Here is a 24,899-nt window from a genome sequence, read left to right on the forward strand (position 1 = left end):
GGGCAGAGCAATGCACCAAACTCCAAGGGTGGATGCGTGGAAGCATCCACTCTCCACCCATGGAACGCCTCTCTGGGTCAGAGCAATGTACCAAACTCCAAGGGTGGATGCGTGGAAGCACCCCCTCTCCACCCATGGAACGCATCTCTGGGGCAGAGCAATGCATCAAACTCCAAGGGTGGATGCGTGGAAGCACCCCCGCTCCACCCATGGAACGCCTCTCTGGGGCAGAGCAATGCACCAAACTCCAAGGGTGGATGCGTGGAAGCACCCCCTCTCCTCCCATGGAACGCCTCTCTGGGGCAGAGCAATGCACCAAACGCCAAGGGTGGATGCGTGGAAGCACCCCCTCTCCACCCATGGAACGCCTCTCTGGGGTAGAGCAATGCCCCAAACTCCAAGGGTGGATGCGGTGAAGCGCCCCTGCTCCACCCATGGAACGCCTCTCTGGGGCAGAGCAATGCACCAAACTCCAAGGGTGGATGCATGGAAGCACCCCCTCTCCAGCCATGGAACGCCTCTCTGGGGCAGAGCAATGCACCAAACTCCAAGGGTGGATGTGTGGAAGCACCCCCTCTCCACCCATGGAACGCCTCTCTGGGGCAGAGCAATGCATCAAACTCCAAGGGTGGATGCGTGGAAGCACCCCCTCTCCACCCATGGAACGCCTCTCTGGGGCAGAGCAATGCATCAAACTCCAAGGGTGGATGCGTGGAAGCACCCCCTCTCCACCCATGGAACCCCTCTCTGGGGCACAGTAATGCACCAAACTCCAAGGGTGGATGCGTGGAAGCACCCCCTGTCCACCCATGGAACGCCTCTCTGGGGCAGAGCAATGTACCAAACTCCGAGGGTGGATGCGTGGAAGCACCCCCTCTCCACCCATGGAACCCCTCTCTGAGGCAGAGCAACGCACCAAACTCCAAGGGTGGATGCGTGGAAGCACCCCCTCTCCACCCATGGAACGCCACTCTGGGGCAGAGCAATGCAACAAACTCCAAGGGTGGATGCGTGGAAGCACCCCCTCTCCACCCATGGAACGCCTCTCTGAGGCAGAGCAATGCACTAAACTCCAAGGGTGGATGCGTGGAAACACCCCCTCTACACCCATGGAACGCCTCTCTGGGGCAGAGCAATGCACCAAACTCCAAGGGTGGATGTGTGGAAGCACCCCCTCTCCACCCATGGAACGCCTCCCTGGGGCAGAGCAATGCACCAAACTCCAAGGGTGGATGCGTGGAAGCACCCCCTCTCCACCCATGGAACGCCTCTATGGGGCAGAGCAATGCACCAAACTCCAAGGGTGGATGCGTGGAAGCACCCCTGCTCCACCGATGGAACGCCTCTCTGGGGCAGAGCAATGCACCAAACTCCAAGGGTGGATGCGTGGAAGCACCCCCTCTCTACCCCTGGAACCCCTCTCTGGGGCAGAGCAATGCACCAAACTCCAAGGGTGGATGCATGGAAGCACCCCCTCTCCACCCATGGAACGCCTCTCTGGGACAGAGCAATGCACCAAACTCCAAGGGTGGATGTGTGGAAGCACCCCCTCTCCACCGATGGAACGCCTCTCTGGGGCAGAGCAATGCACCAAACTCCAAGGGTGGATGCGTGGAAGCACCCCCTCTCTACCCATGGAACCCCTCTCTGGGGCAGAGCAATGCACCAAACTCCAAGGGTGGATGCATGGAAGCACCCCCTCTCCACCCATGGAACGCCTCTCTGGGACAGAGCAATGCACCAAACTCCAAGGGTGGATGTGTGGAAGCACCCCCTCTCCACCCATGGAACGCCTCTCTGGGGCAGAGCAATGCACCAAACTCCAAGGGTGGATGCGTGGAAGCACCCCCTCTCTACCCATGGAACGCCTCTCTGGGGCAGAGCAATGCACCAAACTCCAAGGGTGGATGCGTGGAAGCACCCCCTGTCCACCCATGGAACGCCTCTCTGTGGCAGAGTAATGCACCAAACTCCAAGGGTGGATGCGTGGAAGCACCCCCTCTCCACCCATGGAACGCCTCTCTGTGGCTTTTCACATAGGGGACATATTTTGCGTCCAACCAGTATAGTCCCGTTAGATCTAGTGTCTTAAATTCCCTGTTTGTTTCTGAAAACATAAAATAAGAATCAGTGGTCAATACCTGCTATGAACCCCAGAACTGACCATTGATTCAGAGACACTTCCCCCGGGTCGCAGATCCAGATGCTCTGGCACCAGATGTCACCTTAAATGAAGTAGCAGCTAGACCCCCCCAGACTTGGGCTGCACCGAGACCCCTCCAGACTCGGGCTGCAATGAGACCCCTTCCAGACTCGGGCTGCACTGAGACCCCCCCCCCCCAGACTCGGTGTTGGACCCGACCTCATGGCGTGGTCCTATCCCTCCCGCATGGCGGGCCCAGAACGATATCGGCCTTCCATCGAGCCACGGTCGCCCCCTTGGCACGACCCTACACGAACTACCGACGAGAGCAACCACCCTGGAATACTACGGCTCTCCCCCCTGGAACACGGCGAACCCTGCACGCCCCAACACTGCCGGTTCGGCTACCACTCCGGACCATCCCTACAGGCCCGACTCCATCTTGGGCCCATCACGTTCCGAGCACGAGGCCTTGCCCGACTCCATCTTGGGCCCATCACGTCCCGAGCACGTGGCCTCGGCCCCGGCCAAAGCCCCAGCGAAGCCCCGACATCGAGGCACCAAGATTCCCCCCGGTGGTAGAGTGGCCACTCAACGGATCCAAGAGGAGGGGAGTTTCGATGGCCCTCCAGCCGTCCCCGGACGCCTGGTATCGATCGCCCTCCGGCCTCCCTGGGCGCTGGCAACACCCCCCTGCTGGGTGTCTGGACATCACCATCCCGGGCCCTCTGACCCCCAGGCGCGGGGTCCGGACATCAAGGGACTCCAGTCCTATATTTGGGCCAGCCCTGGAGTAGGACGCCAGTTGTATCCTGGAGTCAAGAGCCCTGCTGACACTGTCGCGGCTGACCCAGAGAAGAACTCATTACCCATAAACCTGAAACTACCTTTGGAGCCTGCTGGCGCTGCCGTGGTCCATCTTCGCTGAACCATCTTTGGAGCCTGCTGACGCTGGCGCGGTCCATCTTCGCTGAACCATCTTTGGAGCCTGCTGGCGCTGCCGCGGTCCATCTTCGCTGAACCATCTTTGGAGCCTGCTGGCGCTGCCGCGGTCCATCTTCGCTGAACAATCATTGGAGCCTGCTGGCGCTGCCACGGTCCATCATCGCTGAACCCTCTTTGGAGCCTGCTGGCGCTGCCGCGGCCCATCTTCGCCGGAACCACCTCGAGGCCTGCTGGCGCTGCCGCGGCCCCCTCTCCGTTAAATACCACTTGTCGAGTCCTGCTGGCGCTGCCACGGCTCGACCTCTCGGAACCCCCCGGCTCGAGGATTGAGAGCTGTGCGCACGGTATCCATTCCTTCACCAGTACTGAGACTGTCCCGCTACCCTGTCCCTTATTTACGAGACTTTTCAGATCCCTTGATCTGCCTGTACATATCGCTGAAGACAAGCAACCTTTATTCTTGATAAAGCCTAAGAACTTATCCTCTTGTGTGGTGTCCATTTGTAGTGGTGTGGTTACTCTGCTGTACGATCCTAGGAGAGGACCCTCACCCAGGAGGCCTCTCGATAACGCTCGGCTACTTCTAAACGGAGGGGTGGACCTAGGGGTGGTCAGTCCGACATCTTCTGCCTCCCCCGGGACCGCCTTTCTAACACTCGGGCTGCAGCGAGACCCTCCCCAGACTCGGGCTGCAGTGAGACCCCTCCCAGACTCGGGCTGCACCGAGACCCCTCCAGACTCGGGCTGCAACAAGACCCCCCCCAGACTCGGGCTGCACCGAGACCCCTCCAGACTCGGGCTAAACCGAGACCCCTCCAGACTCGGGCTAAACCGAGACCCCTCCAGACTCGGGCTGCAGCGAGACCCCCCAGACTCGACTGCAGCGAGACCCCTCCAGACTCGAGACACCCCCAGACTCAGGCTGCACCGAGACCCCTCCAGACTCGGGCTGCACCGAGACCCCTCCCAGACTCGGGCTGCAACGAGACCCCTACAGACTCGGGCTAAACCGAGACCCCCCCAGACTCGGGCTGCAGCGAGACCCCTCCAGACTCAGGCTAAACCGAGACCCCCCCAGACTCAGGCTGCACCGAGGCCCCTCCCAGACTCGGGCTGCAGCAAGACCCCCCCAGACTCGGGCTGCAGCAAGACCCCTCCCAGACTCGGGCTGCACCGAGACCCCTCCAGACTCGAGCTGCACCGAGACCCCCCCCGACTCAGGCTGCAGCGAGACCCCCCCCCCCAGACTCGGGTTGCACCGAGACCCCTCCAGACTCGGGCTGCACCGAGACCCCTCCAGACTCGAGCTGCACCGAGACCCCCCCAGACTCGGGCTGCACCGAGACCCCTCCAGACTCGGGCTTCACCGAGACCACTCAAGACTCGGGCTGCAGCGAGACCCCTCCAGACTCGGGCTGCAGCGAGAACCCCCCAGACTCGGGCTGCACTGAGACCCCCCCAGACTCAGGCTGCACTGAGACCCCTCCCAGACTCGGGCTTCACCGAGACCCCTCCCAGACTCGGGCTGCACCGAGACCCCTCAAGACTCGGGCTGCACCGAGACCCCCCCAGACTTGGGCTGCACCGAGACCCCTCCAGACTCGGGCTGCACCGAGACCCCCCCAGACTCGGGCTGCACTGAGACCCCTCCAGACTCGGGCTGCACCGAGACCCCTCCAGACTCGGGCTGCACTGAGACCCCCACAGACTCGGGCTGCAGCGAGACCCCCTCCCAGACTCGGGCTGCACCGAGACCCCCTCACACTCGGGCTGCACCGAGACCCCTCCAGACTCGGGCTACACCGAGACCCCCCCAGACTCAGGCTAAACTGAGACACCCCCAGACTCGGGCTGCAGCGAGACCCCCTCCCAGACTCGGGCTGCACCGAGACCCCCCCAGACTCGGGCTGCACTGAGACCCCCCCCAGACTCGGGCTGCACCGAGACCCCCTCCCAGACATGGGCTGCACCGAGACCCCTCCAGATTCGGGCTGCACCGAGACCCCCCCTAGACTCGGGCTGCACCGAGACCCCCCCAGATTCGGGCTGCACTGAGACCCCCCCAGACTCGGGCTGCACCGAGACCCCTCCAGACTCGGGCTGCCGCGAGACCCCTCCCAGACATGGGCTGCACTGAGACCCCCCCCAGACTCGGGCTGCACCGAGACCCCTCCAGACTCGGGCTGCATCGAGACCCCTACCAGACTTGGGCTGCAGCGAGACCCCCCCCAGACTCGAGCTGCAGCGAGACCCCCCCAGACTCGGGCTGCAGCGAGACCCCCCCAGACTCGGGCTGCATCGAGACCCCTACCAGACTCGGGCTGCAGCGAGACTCCCCCAGACTCGGGCTGCATCGAGACCCCCCCCAGACTCGAGCTGCAGCGAGACCCCTCCAGACTCGGGCTGCACTGAGACCCCCCCCGGACTCGGGCTGCACCGAGACCCCTCCAGACTCGGGCTGCAGCGAGACCCCCCCCAGACTCGAGCTGCAGCGAGACCCCTCCAGACTCGGGCTGCACTGAGACCCCCTCCAGACTCAGGCTGCACCGAGACCCCTCACAGACTCGGGCTGCACGAGACCCCTCCAGACTCGGGCTGCACTGAGACCCCCCCGGACTCGGGCGGCACCGAGACCCCTCCAGACTCAGGCTGCAGCGAGACCCCCCTCCAGACTCAGGCTGCACCGAGACCCCCCCAGACTCGGGCTGCACCGAGACCCCCCCAGACTCGGGCTGCACCGAGACCCCCCCCAGACTCGGGCTGCACTGAGACCCCCCCAGACTCGGGCTGCACCGAGACCCCCCCCAGACTCGGGCTGCACCGAGACCCCCCCCAGACTCGGGCTGCACTGAGACCCCCCCAGACTCAGGCTGCACCGAGACCCCCCCCAGACTCGGGCTGCACCGAGACCCCTCCAGACTCGAGCTGCACCGAGACCCCTCCAGACTCGTGCTGCACCGAGACCCCTCCAGACTCGGGCTGCACCGAGACCCCTCCAGACTCGGGCTGCACCGAGACCCCCCCAGACTCGGGCTGCACCGAGACCCCTCCAGACTCGCGCTGCACTGAGACCCCCCCAGACTCGGGCTGCACCGAGACCCCTCCAGACTCGGGCTGCAGCGAGACCCCTCCAGACTCGGGCTGCACCGAGACCCCCCCAGACTCGGGCTGCACCGAGACCCCCCCAGACTCGGGCTGCACCGAGACCCCTCCAGACTCGGGCTGCACCGAGACCCCCGCAGACTCAGGCAGCACCAAGACCCCCCTAGACTCGGGCTGTACTGAGACCCCCCCCAGACTCAGGCAGCACCGAGACCCCCCAGACTCGGGCTGCACCGAGACCCCCCTAGACTCGGGCTGCACTGAGACCCCCCCAGACTCAGGCAGCACCGAGACCCCCCAGACTCGGGCTGCACCGAGACCCCCCTAGACTCGGGCTGCACTGAGACCCCCCTCAGACTCGAGCTGCAGCGAGACCCCCCCAGACTCGGGCTGCACTGAGACCCCCCCAGACTCGGGCTGCAGCGAGACCCCCAGACTCGGGCTGCACCGAGACCCCCCCAGACTCGAGCTGCAGCGAGACCCCCCAGACTCGGGCTGCACTGAGACCCCCTCCAGACTCGGGCTGCAGCGAGACCCCCCAGACTCGGGCTGCACTGAGACCCCCTCCAGACTCGGGCTGCACCGAGACCCCTCCAGACTCGGGCTTCACCGAGACCACCCCAGACTCGAGCTGCACCAAGACCCCTTCAGACTCGGGCTGCAGCGAGACCCCCCCAGACTCGGGCTGCAGCGAGACCCCCCCAGACTCGGGCGGCACCGAGACCCCCCCAGACTCGCGCTGCACTGAGACCCCCCAGACTCGGGCTACACCGAGACCCCTCCAGACTCGGGCTTCACCGAGACCCCTCCAGACTCGGGCTGCAGCAAGACCCCTCCAGACTCGGGCTGCAGCAAGACCCCCCCAGACTCGGGCTGCACTGAGACCCCCCCCAGACTCAGGCTGCAGCGAGACCCCCCCAGACTCGGGCTGCAGTGAGACCCCTCCAGACTCGGGCTTCACCGAGACCCCTCCAGACTCGGGCTGCACCGAGACCCCTCCAGACTCGGGCTGCACTGAGACCCCCCCAGACTCGGGCTGCAGCGAGACCCCTCCAGACTCAGGCTGCACCGAGACCCCCCCAGACTCGGGCTGCAGCGAGACCCCCCCAGACTCGGGCTGCACCGAGAACCCTCCAGACTCGGGCTGCAGCGAGACCCCTCCAGACTTGGGCTGCACCGAGACCCCCGCAGACTCAGGCAGCACCAAGACCCCCCTAGACTCGGGCTGCACTGAGACCCCCCCAGACTCAGGCAGCACCGAGACCCCCCAGACTCGGGCTGCACCGAGACCCCCCTAGACTCGGGCTGCACTGAGACCCCCCCCAGACTCGGGCTGCACTCAGACCCCCCCAGACTCAGGCAGCACCGAGACCCCCCTAGACTCGGGCTGCACTGAGACCCCCCCCAGACTCGGGCTGCACTGAGACCCCTCCAGACTCGGGCTGCACCGAGACCCCTCCAGACTCGAGCTGCACCGAGACCCCTCCAGACTCGTGCTGCACCGAGACCCATCCAGACTCGGGCTGCATCGAGACCCCTACCAGACTTGGGCTGCAGCGAGACCCCCCCCAGACTCGAGCTGCAGCGAGACCCCCCCCAGACTCGGGCTGCAGCGAGACCCCCCCAGACTCGGGCTGCATCGAGACCCCTACCAGACTCGGGCTGCAGCGAGACCCCCCCAGACTCAGGCAGCACCGAGACCCCCCAGACTCGGGCTGCACCGAGACCCCCCTAGACTCGGGCTGCACTGAGACCCCCCCCAGACTCGGGCTGTACTCAGACCCCCCCCAGACTCAGGCAGCACCGAGACCCCCCAGACTCGGGCTGCACCGAGACCCCCCTAGACTCGGGCTGCACTGAGACCCCCCCCCCAGACTCGGGCTGCAGCGAGACCCCCCTCAGACTCGAGCTGCAGCGAGACCCCCCCAGACTCGGGCTGCACCGAGACCCCCCCAAACTCGGGCTGCAGCGAGACCCCTCCAGACTCAGGCTGCACCGAGACCCCTCCAGACTCGGGCTGCACCGAGACCCCTCCAGACTCGGGCTTCACCGAGACCCCCCAGACTCGAGCTGCACCAAGACCCCTTCAGACTCGGGCTGCACCGAGACCCCCCCAGACTCGAGCTGCACCGAGACCCCTCCAGACTCAGGCTGCACCAAGACCCCCCCAGACTCAGGCTGCACCGAGACCCCCCCAGACTCGAGCTGCACCGAGACGCCTCCAGACTCAGGCTGCACCGAGACCCCCCCAGACTCGGGCTGGACCGAGACACCTCCAGACTCGGGCTGCAGCGAGACCCCCCCAGACTCGGGCTGCAGCAAGACCCCTCCAGACTCGGGCTGCAGCAAGACCCCTCCAGACTCGGGCTGCAGCAAGACCCCTCCAGACTCGGGCTGCAGCAAGACCCCTCCAGACTCGGGCTACAGCAAGACCCCTCCCAGACTCGGGCGGCACCGAGACCCCCCCAGACTCGGGCTGCAGCGAGACCCCCCCCAGACTCGGGCTGCAGTGAGACCCCTCCAGACTCGGGCTTCACCGAGACCCCTCCAGACTCGGGCTGCACCGAGACCCCTCCAGACTCGGGCTGCACGAGACCCCTCCAGACTCGGGCTGCAGCGAGACCCCCCCAGGCTCGGGCTGCACTGAGACCCCCCTCCAGACTCGGGCTGCAGCGAGACCCCCCCAGACTCGGGCTGCACTGAGACCCCCCTAGACTCGGGCTGCACTGAGACCCCTCCCCCAGACTTGGGCTACAGCGAGACCCCCCCAGACTCGGGCTGCACTGAGACCCCCCAGACTCGGGCTGCACCGAGACCCCCCCAGACTCGGGCTGCACCGAGACCCCTCACAGACTCGGGCTGCAGCGAGTCCCCCCCAGACTCGGGCTGCAGCGAGACCCCCCCAGACTCGGGCTGCACCGAGACCCCTCACAGACTCGGGCTGCAGCGAGACCCCTCCAGACTCGGGCTGCACCGAGACCCCTCCAGACTCGGGCTGCACCGAGACCCCTCACAGACTCGGGCTGCAGCGAGTCCCCTCCAGACTCGGGCTGCAGCGAGACCCACCAGACTCGGGCGGCACCGAGACCCCCCCCCAGACTCGAGCTGCACTGAGTCCCCTCCAGACTCGGGCTGCACTGAGTCCCCTCCAGACTCGGGCTGCACCGAGACCCCTCCAGACTCGCTGCACCGAGACCCCCCCGCCCAGACTCGGACTGCAGCGAGACCCCCCCAGACTCGGGCTGAATGGCGCCAGGGCAATGCTTGTCCCCAAACAAGCACAATGTCTTTGCCCTTGAAACAGCTGGCAAGCGTTTCCAGACAGACAAAAACCTTGTTGTCCAAGGTCTGCGCACCACCACAAAACCTTGAGAATTAGGTAGATTATTTATTGATTTTTCTAGACACCCGCATAGCGCCTAGAGATAGCACAGAGGGAGTTGGCGCTATAAATTGTGATAATGATGTTAAAGGTTTTCACGGTTGTTTTCACTGCTCTGGAAATGCTTAGCTGCGTCTCATTTTTAGCTCCTGTGATGTTACCATACAACATTGTGAGCACCAGATTTAGAAATGTTAATATAACTATTTTAAAATAAATGTCACAATGCATACCCTGTTCTGATGACCCTTGAAAGTGTCCCTGAACCCATTAGGGGATTGTTAATAACCCAGAGAGCGCGAGTCCCACACCGGCAGGAGTGCTCAGTGGGTTGTGCGGGCTACATTTAACCATAACTCAGTAATGGTGCACCCAACTAATTCCTTCAACCTGTGGGTTAGTAATCTAAACTCTGTAGACCTGGCCGCTAGATCCCAAAATAGGGTAAGGATCAAACTAAACACAGCGTGGAAGCCCCCGCCACACAAGGTTTCATTTCACTTCTTGTGCCCTTAATTCCTGTTCGGCGTGAGGATCAGACTCGACACATCATTTGTCCCTTTAAAGTGACAATACTACTTATAGCTCCCTTTACTCCAATATGTAGTGAGGATCAGACTAGATACAACTCGTACTCCCTCTTAACGTGGCGATACCCTTCTTGTGCCCTTTACTCCTGTATGAAGTGAGGGTGAGACTAGCACAACTTGGTCCCCTCTTAAGGTGGCAATACTCTTGTGCCATTTACTCCTACACAGTGCTACCCAAAGATGCGCCACAAACAGTCGTCACTGCATTAATAATGTCCAGATTAGACTACTGCAATAGTCTATGTCTCAAAATCCAGGAAGGATCTTTAAACAAACTTCAAATACTGCAGAACGCAGCAGCCAGACTCCTTACAGGCACGCCAAAGTTCGACTCAATCTCAGCCAAAATTAAAAAACTTCACTGGCCGCCGGTTAGGAAGCGCACTCAATTTAAGTCCCTCTGTCTGGTGTTTAAAGCCCTTCAGGGAAGCGGAACAGAATTTTTAAAACAACGATTTCGCTGGTATACGCCTCATAGAACACTGCGGTCTTCAGAGGCAAGACTCATAACTGTCCGGAGGGTAAAAAAAGCCACTTGGGGAGGAAGAAGCTTCACTGTCCTCTGTTTCACTCGTTTTCCCCTTTTTGTGTGCCCTTCTGCCCTGTTTCACTCGTTTTCCCCTTCTTTTTTGTGTCCTTCTGCCCTGTTTCACTCGTTTTCCCCTTCTTTTTGTGCCCTTCTGCCCTCTGTTTCACTCGTTTTCCCCTTCTTTTGTGCCCTTCTGCCCTCTGTTTCACTCGTTTTCCCCTTCTTTTTGTGCCCTTCTGCACTATGTTTCACTTGTTTTGCCCTTTTTTTGTGCCCTTCTTCCCTCTGTTTCACTTGTTTTCCCCTTCTTTTTTGTGCCCTTCTGCCCGGTTTCACTTGTTTTCCCTTTTTTGTGCCTTTCTGCCCTGTTTCACTCGTTTTCCCCTTTTTTGTGCCCTTCTGCCCTCTGTTTCACTCATTTTCCCCTTCTTTTTTGTGCCCTTCTGCCCTCTGTTCCACTCGTTTTCCCCTTTTTTTGTGCTCTTCTGCCCTCTGTTTCACTCGTTTTCCCCTTCTTTTTGTTTGTGAATTGCTGTTAATCAGACCCCCTTCAAGGGCTCTTATTAACAGCAATACTTAAACAAAAGGCCAGAGTCTGCCCCGCGCTTTACTAACAAAAGCATAGACAGTTTCCAAACACAGCGCATACTTTAACACATGCTGTGTTTGGAAACTGTCTACGCTTTTGTTAGTAAAGCGCGGGGCAGAATCTGGCCTTTTGTTTAAGTATTGCTGTTAATCAGAGCCCCCGCCTCCTTACCTGCACCCCTCACGACCGCTCCGCTGCATTCGCGCTGCTCGCTTCTTCCATAGCAGCCGGCAGCACGACGTCCTGACTGTGTGCGCGCTCCACGCGAGGTGGTGCGCACTGAGGTCAGGAGCGGTGCGCGCGCGCCCTAGAGGGAACGGTGATTGCAACTATTAAAAAATACTTTCAATTAATTCTATACATGATTTTTTAAGGATGTACCCCGCCGAATAGAGGTGAATAAGGCAAATCAGTAATTCGGATTACATAATAAGAAAATCAGATGATTGTAGCTTGTTGGGATTTTTGGAACAGATCTGTAAGAAAACTTTTTTTTACATTTAAAATCAATTAAATCTCCAAGTAAACTGTGAGTTATTATTGTAGCATTTTTTAATTTGTTCTATATTTAAAGTTTATAACATTTACATTTGTAGTGTAATAAACAATTTAAATATTCTTTATATTTTTTACACAGGGAACACTCCACCCAAGTAGAATATATAGAAGATATATTTGTATTAAGGTTTAATTAAAGATGTCCCACCTAAATTAACATTTATAATATGTATTAATAATTTTTAAATGTATTGTATTGTAATTGCATGTATATAGTGCTTATTACCCCTCACGAGGCATCAAAGCGCTTTTTCGGAGAGTAACACACTACTACGGAACCCATTAAAGGATTAGTGGTGAATTAGTATAGTGAAAATTGAAATTAATTTGAGTGGTGGACATGTTAGTCTGTTATTTGGATTGAAAATATGAAAATCTCTGCAACGTGGTGTCACCTGATTGCCTGAAATAACCTGAAATTTGCTTTTGGGCATTAAATATAACATATGTAATTATACTTAACTAAAAATAAATGTTATATTAGTGTTCAACAAATTTTATTAAAACATTGTAAAATAATTAAACGTTTTTCTTTTTAGATATTTTTTGCCTTGAATGACATTTGTTTAGATTTTTAATTATTTTAAAATATTTAATTTAATGCCGTTTTAATATATGTCCGTACCTCCATTATTATTAATGGGAGTGTGTTGCAGTTCCAGTGGATCACCATGTGTGATGTTGGTCTCTAAGCTCGGGTATATTTACAACTGTTTTAGGTACATCATGGCTGTTGTGACTTTAGAGGTGTGGTTTGTAAATAGCAATGGGTTTACTCCTTTGCAGGTGAGTGCTTGTCCATCCCTACACCCCCCTCCTTACTCCTCCCTTAGCCCCTCCCCTTTATTCATAAATATTTCCCATTTTACACCCACTCCCACTCTGTCCCTCTCGCATTTACTACAAAAAGTATATAAACATGTGCGGAAACTCTGCAGTCGAGGCAGGCAACTCCACAAAGAAAAGGATAGGAGAGGCAGACCGACAGCACATACTTTGTGAATCGCATTTTGTTGTACTTTAGTCGTCCTATAGTAGTTTACGAATAGGCCTGATTATCTGTGAGACTCTCTTGGGTGTATCTGATGAGATTGTAAAGCTGGTGAAACTGTCCTCAGCAGATGGGAAGCAGGTTCCATTTGTAGCAAAAAGGACATAGAAAGAGGTCTCTCAAGTGGATCTTTGTAATGCAAGGCCATGTCCCCTTGGAACAGAGGTCATTCGGACTCTTTACAGTGGAGCCAGGAACGGTTTGCATATGGCTGGCCTCGTCTGTAGTTGCACAAAGACCAGAGAATGATGTGGTGGGGTGTTGCTGAGATTAACCAGCAGTCCTTCCATCGTCTTTAGTTTTTTTCAGTGATCAGCCCTACGTGGCACAGAACAGATGTTGGTCCCATAGAGACCTACGACCCAGGGACTCCTGCTGCAGCCCCCTGGTGAGGCTCATTAACGCTTGAAACCGTTTGAAGTTACGTGCATTCCTGAATCTAGCAGTATAGCCTCAAAGTTCAGTATCGAATAGCCTTTGAGGGTCAGAGCCATTTTAAACTCTCAGGGACCAAGACACACTGAATGGAATGAGGCCACAAATAGTTACAAAGGAATGAGTTTAATTGAAGCGTTTCAATCCCTCGCTGTTTGCTGTTCTCAGTAGAGTTTGTAGAACAATCAATGGAGTGGAGTCTTTGTGGTTGCTTCATGTAAAGGTTTTGCGATGCTGAAAGCTCCTCCTCAGGGTTGACAGTGAGCACCTTTTATTCTCCCACATTGTCTCTCTTACGTAGAAAGGTTACATTTACAACTGAAGTTTTTTTCACATTGAGAGCACGGATCATTTTCTTTCTCGTTGTGGGTTCCCTCATGTTGAATGAAATCTCCAGCAGACCCTTCCCAGGCATTTAGAGCTATGATGAGGTTTTTTCCAGGTAAATTCTCGCAGGTTGAGTGAGACCAGATTTCCGACTTTTTCAGCATTCAGAGAGCTAATCAGGTTTTTTCCCAGTGTGAGTTCCCTCATGGTGAGTGAAAGTTATTTTACGACTGAAGCTTTTCTGGAATCCAGAACACTGATAGGGTCTCTGCCCAGTGTGCGTTCTCTCGTGTTTAGTAAGGCTGGATTTCTGCCTGAAGCTTTTACAGCATTCAGAGCACTGATACGGTTTGAGGCCAGTATGGATTCTCTGATGTACAGTTAAACTGGATTTGGAATAGAAACTGTTTTGGCATTCAGAGCACTGATACGGTTTATACCCAGTGTGGGCTCTTTCATGAATAGTGAGATTAGATTTGATACTGAAGCTTTTCCAGCATTCCGGGCACTGATACGGTTTTTGCCCAGTGTGAGTTCGCTGATGTTGAATCAGACTGCCACTAAAACTGAAGCTTTTATGGCATGAGGAGCACGGATACGGTTTTTGTCCAGTGTGGTTTCTCTCGTGTGCAGTAAGGTTGGATTTGGTACTGAAGCTTTTACAGCATTCAGAGCACTGATACGGTTTTTGTCCAGTGTGGGTTCTCTCGTGTTTTGTAAGGTTGGATTTGGTACTGAAGCTTTTACAGCATTCAGAGCACTGATACGGTTTTTGCCCAGTGTGAGTTCGCTGATGTTGAATCAGACTGCCACTAAAACTGAAGCTTTTATGGCATGAGGAGCACTGATACGGTTTTTGTCCAGTGTGGGTTCTCTCGTGTTCAGTAAGGTTGGATTTGGTTCTGAAGCTTTTACAGCATTCAGAGCACTGATACGGTTTTTGTCCAGTGTGGGTTCTCTCGTGTGCAGTAAGGTTGGATTTGAGACTGAAGCTTTTACAGCATTCAGAGCACTGATACGGTTTTTGCCCAGTGTGAGTTCGCTCATGTTTTGTAAGGTTGAATTTCTGGCTGAAGCTTTTCGAGCATTCAGAGCACTGATACGGTTTTTGCCCAGTGTGAGTTCTCTCGTGTATTGTAAGGCTGGATTTCCGACTGAAGCTTTTACAGCATTCAGAGCACTGATACGGTTTTTGCCCAGTGTGAGTTCGCTCATGTGCAGTAAGGGTGGATTTCTGACTGAAGCTTTTCGAGCATTCAGAGCACTGATACGGTTTTTGTCCAGTGTGGGCTCTTTCATAGTCAGATTGGCTTTGCTACTGAAGCTTTTCGAGCATTCAGAGCACTGATAAGGCTTTTGTCCAGTGTGAGTTCGCTGATGTTGAATCAAACTGTCACTAAAACTGAAGCTTTTTTGGCACGTGGAGCACTGATACGGTTTTTGTCCAGTGTGAGTTCTTTCATGTAAAGTGAGCTTGGATTTGGTGCTGAAGCTTTTACAGCCTTCCGAGCACTGATACGGTTTAAGCCCAGTGTGAGTTCTCCCATGTACAGTGAGATTGGATTTGGTACTGAAGCTTTTACAGCCTTCCGAGCACTGATAAGGTTTAAGCCCAGTGTGGGTTCTTTCATGTACCATAAGGCTGGATTTGCGACTGAAGCCTTTCTGGCATTCACGACACTGATAGGGTTTTCGTCCAGCGCTACTTTTCTCATGTTTAGTGAGGTGAGATTGATAACTAAAGCTGTTCTCACAGTCATTGATCCTATTAGGGTTGTTTGTTTCCCCTCCAAGTTGGGTTTGTTCCTGGATACCTGTCATCTTAAGACTGAATTTGATTTATGATCATGTACTTGTTTGTCACAACTCAGCATGACCTTCTAAAATACATTTCAGATGCTCTTCTTAACATATGTATTTAACTAATTATAATTTTTACCTGGAGATAATTTTCCTATCTTTAAAGGCACCTACCTAACTTTTCTTATTAACTTTCACCAACGAGCCCCTTGTATTTATTAAGATGCCCTCGTGGATTCATTTTCTCCAAGTTATGCCCGGGTGAATTCTCTCAAGTTTAATTAGTCTCATTTAGTGATTCTAGTTTATCACATTTGATTTAGGAGTTCTAAAAGCACTGATTAGGTCTTTGGGCTTTAGTGTTTGCCTGGTAGGTATGTTTGTTCATACAAGTAATGGACAGATGATTAGGGCATGCCAGGGTGGTTTATGAATTATCAATAGCGTAACACTGGCCCCTTTTATACTTTCTGAGCCAGTATATGGTTTTTTGTTCAGTGGCTAAGACAGGCACATGATCGACTTTGTAAGTTACAGAACACTTTGAAACTACTCGGATCAACCCAAGAGACAGAGTCGGTGGGGGAAAATCTTCCTATATTGGAAATGATAATCCAGCATCTTTGCCGAAACGACATCTGAGAAAGAGTATTTACAATTTGTTTCTTTTAAACAGTCTTTTCACTCCTCTGAATCACAGGAGACACAGTCAAAAGCTTGCACTTGTAAACCGGGGATATTAGTCTTTTTGACGGTTCTGTCGCATCACAACACGTCCACGGATGCTGATCTGTTGGGGAGGGGCTGGGTCTCCAAAGCCTTTCTCATAAACCATCAAACAGAATTTACAACACTGAGTTTTCTCAAGTGCACTGCGTGGGAATCAATTGTGGCCAATGTTCTCCTCAATCTCAGTTACTGACACTTGGTAAACATTTATGATCATTTTCCTTTAGGATTTGACAACTTTCACATACACCAGTTTCTTCCGCTCCAACATCCTCACCATTCCTGGCACATAGAATGTGTTTCTTCTCTAGAGCTCGAGAAGGTTTTAACATTCCTTGAAATAATCCTTTTTGTTGTGTTTCACTAAATTTAAACCTTCTTTTTTCTGTTCATGCTTCTGTCACCTGTAGAAATGGAGTCAAAAATTGTAAATGAACACAAAGTCAAAATATTTGTGACTTTATACTTTGCACAAAGAAAGCATTAACAAAAACAAGAAAGGAAATCAGTTTGAGTTGCATTTCTGATAGTGGTGAAACAGTGTAGATCGGGAGCTTGGGATCACTGGAAATCAAGGATGTGAGAGCAAAAGAAGTAAACATTTAAGAAAGAAACACAGATTCTCAGAAGCAGCCACCACTTTCAAATTGCAATTTCAGTGGCAACGGCTGGCGTCATAGTGAGATATTTGTAATTCTTGTAATAAATTACTAGATGTTATTTACTCCCCTGCCCACCTAGACTGTTAATCTATTCCTTTTTCCAGAGATCTAGGAAGGGACAATTTATTGAACAGCACAACAGTAAAGGAAACCAAAAAGGGTAAAGAAAAGAAAAACACAAAACAGAGGAAAGAGAAAAAAGGTTATCTTCCACTCTCACCACAGGGGTCCAGCACAGGAAACTCTGCAGTAGGCCTGGGTGGTAAATTCCATTCTGATCGTGCAATTTGGGTAATTTCGCGTTCTGTGGAGAACACGGAATTGCCAAAAATTCTGCGATCCGCGTTTTTGCGGAATTTTTTGCTTGTTCGCGCTTTCAAAATGCGTGTTTGCAAGATATTTCTCCCCGAGCACGCAAACAGCATTCGCGAACAGGAACAAATAAACGCGAACAGGCGGAACAAGCAATTCTGCGTGTTCGCTGAACTTTTGTGTGCTCGTGGACATTTTTTACCGTTTCATGAAGTTTTGCGTAGTGCAACTACTCGAATTCCGCCCACCCCTAATCTTCAGCAGATGCTTGTGAACCCATAAGTTACTTCTAAATACAGTGCGCTCAAGGTCAGCACCAGGTGCAGTTCCACAGGTCGCACCACCCTAAAGCAAGCCATGTGTGCATGTGTGTCCACACACATGTACTGTGTCTTTTGCTTGTAGTAGACAGGACAAAAAAGGGCAGGATGGGAGGACGCAAAGAGATGGAAGTCAGATCCAGAGAGAAAAGATGCCGAAAGACAGACAGAGAGAGGATGGTCTCATGTGGTCTGGAAGAGGTGACAAATGTGCCAATTGTTAAGGAACTGCTGGGCAAAACTGACCTAAAAAGAATTGGACCCGCACTACACTCCCAACTTGTACCAGGAGGAATGTGGATCCAAGCGGTGATTATCAGAAGTTTGAATAGTGGATAGAGGGAGTCAAATATTGAAGCTGAAGAGACCAAAAAAAAACAGAGATCAAGAAAGGGAATAGAGAAAGAAGAAACAGGGGAAAAGGAAACTTAGAGTTATAGGAATCCTTACCTGACAGTTATATTATATTTAGTTCTTCCGAGGGTGGCAGCCACACTGCACTGCCTGGTCATCCCAGAAAATCTTGAAAGGAAGTAAAGAAATGGTTTTGCTTCAGACGACTATCACACTTCATCACATTTTACCAATAACCATCCTGAACTTACAAAACAAAAGAATCCCTTGTTCTCTAGATGCCATTGTGAAGCAACTCTGGTTATGAATAAATATATTTCTTTTGGTTCAAGAGCCATGATCCTTTGCTGGAAAAGGTCTCTGTGAATATAGAGTGCACCCACAGTCTCAGAGAACAAACCCCAACAACCCAGTCCATGTCTTCATAACCCCCATCTTTCAATTTACAGATCCTGAAACTTGCAAATCAAAACATTCTGGTTTGCAAAGGTATGTTAATGTCCTTGTACATAATTCTGTCCAAACCATGCTCTCTGAGCAACAGCAATTCAAGTTCAAGCTGATGCAGAGTTCGAATGCTGAGCAATGGAAGCAGCAAAGCATCAATGTGTTGGTTCTTTTTATCTATAATTTATCTGAAGGGATGATGCGGAGGGTCAGTATCAATAAACCCTTCACAAGACAAAGCTGGAACACTGAAATGTTTAGACCTCCATTGGAGACAATGGAGCAGCAGCAGACTATACAACCTGATATAGGCCCGCTGCTCTCAACATTACAATGTCCTAATACACAGCCTCTGCCTCTCGGAAATATATGGATTGGGCAAGAGAAGGCAGAAGATGGAGCCTGCAGCAGGGCACACAGGAGCCTCCCCCTTCCTCCTGCCGTAGCTCGCAGGAAGAGGGGAGTTCTGCTCATCTCCTGCATCTCCCCGGCTCAACTGAATGATGAAAAGCAGTTTAGCCGAGCCCAGGCAGAACCAGGTCTGACTTCAGCCTCCTTTCACAGCTATTGCTGTGACTGTTCAACGATTAACCCCTGTGGGCCTGCATGCGACTGTTAACTGTTTAACATTCACAGCAACAACTGTGAAACAAAGAGGTGTTTCAACCCCCTCGGTCTCTGGGACACCTTTGTTTTATTAATTAACACATTCTGCCCTCATGGGGCAAACAGTGTAGTCACCTTATAGTCAGCCGTAGCAGGCAATACTGCCTTTAAAGGACCGTTCCCTTGATAAAGGCACTTGCATTTAGCTTTGGAATTACAGCAAGCTATAAGATCATATCAAAGATTTAAAATAATGGTTACTTAGTCAGAGAAATAATCATCATAATATTCGCATAAGGATCTCATACAGTTAACCTCTAAATTATATCAAAAGCCAGACTCAGATATAACTCCAGCTGTAAAGTCAATAGACAGACCACCACAACAAATGTGTGCTGAGAAATAAGAAAACCTTTTTCTATAATATCAAATAGCAAACTGACATAGAATCTGCTTAGTTCAAAATCAAGGAAAAGTTCTGACGTACAAAATCAGTAAGACAAGTGGCATGTAGTCTGCATTTTGGAAAAGGGTAAAATAAAACAATTGCAGCAAATATCCTAAACCAGTACATTTGATAAGTTTTTAGACAGAGAGAAGACATTATTGACATGGTTCATGATGAGGTAAAAAGGACAACAATCAGTGAATGTTCATGAAAACATAGCACAACTAAATGTAATTTTATAAAACACACCTACAAAATGAATAATTAATTATGACTCTTCACCTTAAAGCAGGAGATTGGCATTGGATCTTGCATGTTCTACCAACCAATACAGCAACATGGGACAACAATAGTATGAATTCTTCTCAGGTCCTTTACTGTCCTCCTTTTTCTACCTGTTTATTTTATTCCCGTGATAGTAGAGTTACATGGGCTCCATATCTCTTCTTTTAGAATGCCTTGCTTAAAATGTTATCAATGACAGGTATATGCCTTCCTCTGCTTCACGTGTATGGTTGTACTGAGGAGTGTGTGTGTTAGAAATGGGGTTGCCAATTCTACGAGGGTAGCATGGAGCAGAGCGGGCAGGCCAAACTCCTGGGAACATGTGTGAAGCATCCACGCAGTACGCACAGACGACACCCTAGGCACACCACAAAAGAGACACCACACCGGTTGGGATGTAAAAGAATAACTCATGTAATGTCTCCAACCAGCAAAAGTAAGACACAGTAATCACGATGGGGCGCCAACGGGCGCCAGGGCCAAGTATACCAGGGGGATTATTTACAGGGAAAATGTGAAAAGCAAGAAAAAGGTAAGTCCGTTAGTTTCCAGGGCTGAAATAAAGACAAGGCGTTATCACATGACATGAAATATCAGCGATATCAATGTGAGGGAAAGAAACACTAGGCGTGAAAGCAGGAAATAAAACATTAGGCGTGAAAGCACATTATGCATAAAAGGTAACATGGGAACCCTAGGCAGGGACATCTGCAATCAAACCTGTTGACAGGACATTCACCATAGGCCAGGGAAACATTAGGCACATTGAAATAGGCAGAACACAGATCTCTCTTTAGCACCCACAGCCTAGCTGCACAAACCCATTAGCCCTGGGCATAAGCCATGACAAGCCCTTGCTGGTGAACAGGGTTCCTCAAAACAACTCAACAGGGCCTCAATAACAACATGGGGCCTAAGCAGTATCTATAAAACAACACTTCCCTGGACCACCTCCGATATAAATCATTCCTTGCACCAGGGGAACTTTGCGACAATTCAGCAGAGGCACAGGAACATAAATTTAGGTCACTACAGGCACCGGTTCTCTAAAGATAGCAGTGTTGATAACCCTGAACAATGTCAGCGACAACCAGGGTGGTTCAGGAGCCTAGTTCCTAAGGCCCCTAATTAGTCCCAGCACCACTCTATGCCTTCGAGGCACACCGGGCCACCACAGGGCGAACTAGGGACTACCGGGCCCAACTGCAGTCACCTGGAGGGGAGGGGCGGTCGCAGGGCTGCCTCTCTAATTCTCCGAGGCTCCTCTGCAGCCCCCGCTGACCCAGTAGCCTCTCACCCTCCCCCGAGGGGGTTACCTTCGCTGGGGTCCTCCCTGAGGCCTTCACTCTGCAGGCCTGATTGGGGCAGTGTGGGGGGGCTCTCCCGCTCCTGGGAGTCCCCTCTCCGATGGTCATTGACAGTCCCAGGCCCCTCGATGTCCTTCCCGGCCCAGGAACCAATCAGTGTACAGCGGGGCAGAGGCGCACCCGCAACCGCCAATTGCAGCAAGGCTCGCGGGGGCATTGTAGCCTCCACCAATGGCTGCACGGCAGCAGGGGGGGGCGTGGACAATGACGCAGGTCCGTCATTCACACGCTCCTCTTCTCTGGCGCCCGGGGCAGCGGCGATGCCTGAACCCTTCCCAGCGGACTCTCCTTGATGCCACGGCGGCCCTCTCCTGGCTCCGGGGCCACGGCGGGAGATGCAGGCCACAGTGCTTCACCTGTGCCCGGCGCCCCCATGCAGAGACCCGCCCGGCGGCGGTGAGTTCTGCGGCAGCGCGTCTTCACGCGGGGTAGGCACCCGCTTAGTTTCCAATCTTGCAGAAGTGCAGCCTCGCCTCCTCCTTGCTCCCGGGATGTGGTGGTGATTGCAGGCAGTACCCGAGGTGGCGCTAACGCGGGGTAGGCACCCGCTTCTTCTAGGCACCGTAGTGGCAGAATCCAGGGCTGTAGTGCTTGTAAATAGCACAGTACAGGCTATACATACAGTGCTTTGATGGCCCTGGTGCAGGGCACAGCAGGCTACAAAAGTCCTAGACCAAGGTAGCGCTTTGCAGGCACACAGCGCTCCTTCTAGGCACAGCGCTTTAGGATTGTGGCACTTAGGGGGCAGACAGTCCCAGCAGCAAGCCCCAGGGGCCCCAGGGTAACGCTTCTCACCTCCTGGGGGTCCAGTCCAAGGTGCTCCTTCCTTTCCAGGCGCTTTTAGGCACAGGGCTTGCGTGGCGCCAGGTCACAGTGGCTTCAGGGACCGAGGCTGGCCCTCCTTACTTCTCAAGGGGCCAAGGGACAGAGCAGCAGTTAGTGGGGACTCATCAAAACAGGGCGGTAGGCTTTCACCATCCTCCACTGCAGCGTGGCCCTCCTCCTCCTTCACGGCAGCCTGAACTCCTGCAGTGGGGCTTCCACTAGCCCTGGGGACAGTAGAGGGGTTCTAGATGGGAGCAGGGTCCAGCACACAGGCCCAAGTGGCGGTATCCCCTGGCAGCAGGTCCCCTCACTTTCCTGTCCCAGCTCTATCTCAGCACATGGTGGCACAGCCCCCTTATTTATATGCCCCTCACCCCACCTACCAGTCAGTGCCAGAAGCTACTGGAATTCTCAGGGGAACTAGTCCTAACTGGCTCAGGGGGAGGAGTAGAGCACCCTGCGGGCCAGGCTTTCCCTCCAAAAGCAGGGGTGGCTGGGTACCAAACAACTAGACCGCTAACCTACTGCAGTCAGGTGGCACAACACATAGCCATGGCATCCATTTTAAATACAGCATGTTACCAGGGTACATTTACACAATGGGGGGGGGGGTTAATAAGTGCACACACCATTGTGTGACATTTTCACATTAAACAGGGCATCTCAAACCACACATGGCCTATACAGTGTTCTTTACCATGGGGGAGACATCCTAAACTGGGGGTGAAAAGCAAAGATTTTTTTGGGGGGAAATGGGCCAAGTCCACCACGATCCCCCCCCCAGCCAAAAGCTAGGGTAGACCAATCATTGCCTTGATGGGCTTTCCTGCTTGGGGCGGAAAAAGGTGGATGCAGGCCCGCAACTACAGGAGCACCTGCAGTTTCTTCTCCACTCTGGAACCCGATGGTTCCCTCGCTCAACCCTCCCTTCACCAACCAAACCACCCCACTGAAGCTCTCTAGTGGGATGTGGCCAGGACCGGCCACTAGGCCATCCAGATGTCTCTGGCCCTTGCTTTCTTACAGAGTGGGAGGCTTTAGCCCCAGGCCCGTAGTAACCTTTTACCACTCTCCTCTAACCAAACTGCCACTGGTCCTCCCACCTGGGGTCCGAACCCTCAGGCTGACCAGCACTCAGGGGCGAGGCTCTCCTCCCCCTACCTCTCTTTCTGGGGTTCCGCCCTCTCCTGCTACGAGGGACACCCTCAGACAACCACTCACTCCCCAACCTAGAGTCGAAACCCTCAGGTTGAACCGGTGACAGGGATGAGTCCTTCCTCCCCATGCACCCTCTCCCAGAGTTCCGCACCCTCCTACCTGGAGTAGTACCCCTGGAAGTCAATTCTGGGGGGACCCTGGTTACAGACGTCCCACCCGCCAAGTCAGGCAACCCCTGACCCTGGCCTCCCAACCCAGGATCTATGCCCTGTGGCTGAGCAGGTGCCAGAGGAGAGACCTTCCTCTCTCTGCACCCCCTCCCAGAGTTCCGCACCCTCCTAAGAGGAGAAGTACCCCTGAGAGTCAAACCCGGGGGGACACTGTTTACAGACGTCCCACCCTCCAGGTCAGGCAACCCCTGAACCTGGAACCCCAGCCCAGGATCTAAACCCTGCGACTGAGCAGACCCCCGAACCTCTGGAGCTCCGATTACAGATGCTCCGTGTTCTCCTGACACGAGGGGATCCCTGTCACTGGAAGGCACATCAGGACAGCATAGGCTCCCAACCTGGGGTTCCCTTCTGAACCTTTCCAGGCCCTGTGACTGCGGTTGGGGCACCTCGGGACACCTCCCCGTCTCACTCCTTCCTGTAGATAGGATGTGAGGCCCTACAAACCTCTCACCTCCCTGGGACCTAGCTGGGCCATTCCTCACCTCTCCTGCCTCGCTGGGCCGGAAGATCCCTGCACCATTCCCTTCAGGAACACTCCCCAATGTCCTCTCAGACTCTCTGGCACTTACCCAAAGGTCTGCCTCCCGTGCAAGTTCCCTGGGGTCTGAGAACCCACACTGCAACAGGTGGTGACGCAGACTTCGGAAACAATTCCTTAGCATGTGCTCCTTGATAACTACATGGCACAGCCCTTTCCAATCCTCGACTGCTCTACTCACCACCCAATCCTCCAATGCAGTCCAACATTCCTCCTCAAACTCCCCCCAGGACTGGTGGGACAGCTTTCCCCTCCCCCTGAACTCCAACCCGTCCCCCTCTTCCTGGGAATCAGGCACCATCTCCTGGGCTCTGGGAGTGGGACTCCCTGCACTGGAACTACTCTCGCTGCCACCACTGGATCCCACCCTCACTGGTGAATCCAGACTCCTAAAACCACTCTCAGGGGACAACCTACCCACCTGAGCTAGACTCTCCTGGCAAAGGCCCTCTCCGCGTCCGCCATCCTTTCCTGCGCTAGGACATTTTCCGTCTCTAGCCTTTTCTCTTCCACCCTCAGCTGTGCTAACTCCTTGGCATTCCTGCGGTTCTCCAGCGCCAGCTGATGCTCCCTTTCTTCCCTCCTATCTACTCACACTTCTGAGGACAGGGAAAGGGTTGGGGCAGTGCCCCCGGGACTAGACCTAGTGCGGGACTCCATATCTATAGTGTCCTCATCAGCTACTGGCGTCTCTGCCCTATTTACTTCTTCCTACTCTTCATCAGAGTAACCACCCTTCAGGGTTTTGGACTGGGGTCTCTACCAAATCCACCCTTCAAATACACGGAGGGGTAATCAGACAGGTCCCCCCAGGGCTCTAAGGGTTCCCCACTCTTGAGGGCCTCATAGAGAAACAGCTTCCTTTTAATGTTGCCTACTGGGGGTATCCCTCTCTACTTCCAGAAACACAAAACTTCCTGCTCGGTGTAATCCATGAGTTCGGCCTCATTATAAACCAACCCCATCCTGGCAAGGTACACCCGGGACACACCACCCACAGTGCAACAAGGGGACACAATTCAAAACACCTTCAGGAGGAAATACAATAATCAGGAAAACAACAATCAGCAAAGAAAACACAATAATCCCCAAAAACCTGTGATTACTTTTCAGGGCTCTATTTGCAGTGTAACCCGTGGCCGCTGTGGTACTGCGCAAACACAA

At 53.8% G+C, this 24,899-nt stretch overlaps 1 protein-coding gene across 1 annotated transcript in view; it reads right to left on the reverse strand.

Moving 5' to 3' along the window:
* The window catches only part of LOC144826100 (uncharacterized), a 229,305-nt gene extending 212,745 nt beyond the window's left edge, over window positions 1-16,560 (reverse strand). The window contains 2 exon segments of the mRNA XM_078684483.1: window positions 13,909-14,953; window positions 14,956-16,560. Coding sequence (XP_078540609.1) covers window positions 13,909-14,953; window positions 14,956-15,472 — 1,562 coding nt within the window. The 5' untranslated portion in view covers window positions 15,473-16,560.
* Between the last annotated feature and the right edge of the window lie 8,339 nt (window positions 16,561-24,899).

This window comes from Lissotriton helveticus, chromosome 3_2 (genome assembly GCF_964261635.1).
Source record: "Lissotriton helveticus chromosome 3_2, aLisHel1.1, whole genome shotgun sequence".
NCBI lineage: Eukaryota > Metazoa > Chordata > Amphibia > Caudata > Salamandridae > Lissotriton > Lissotriton helveticus.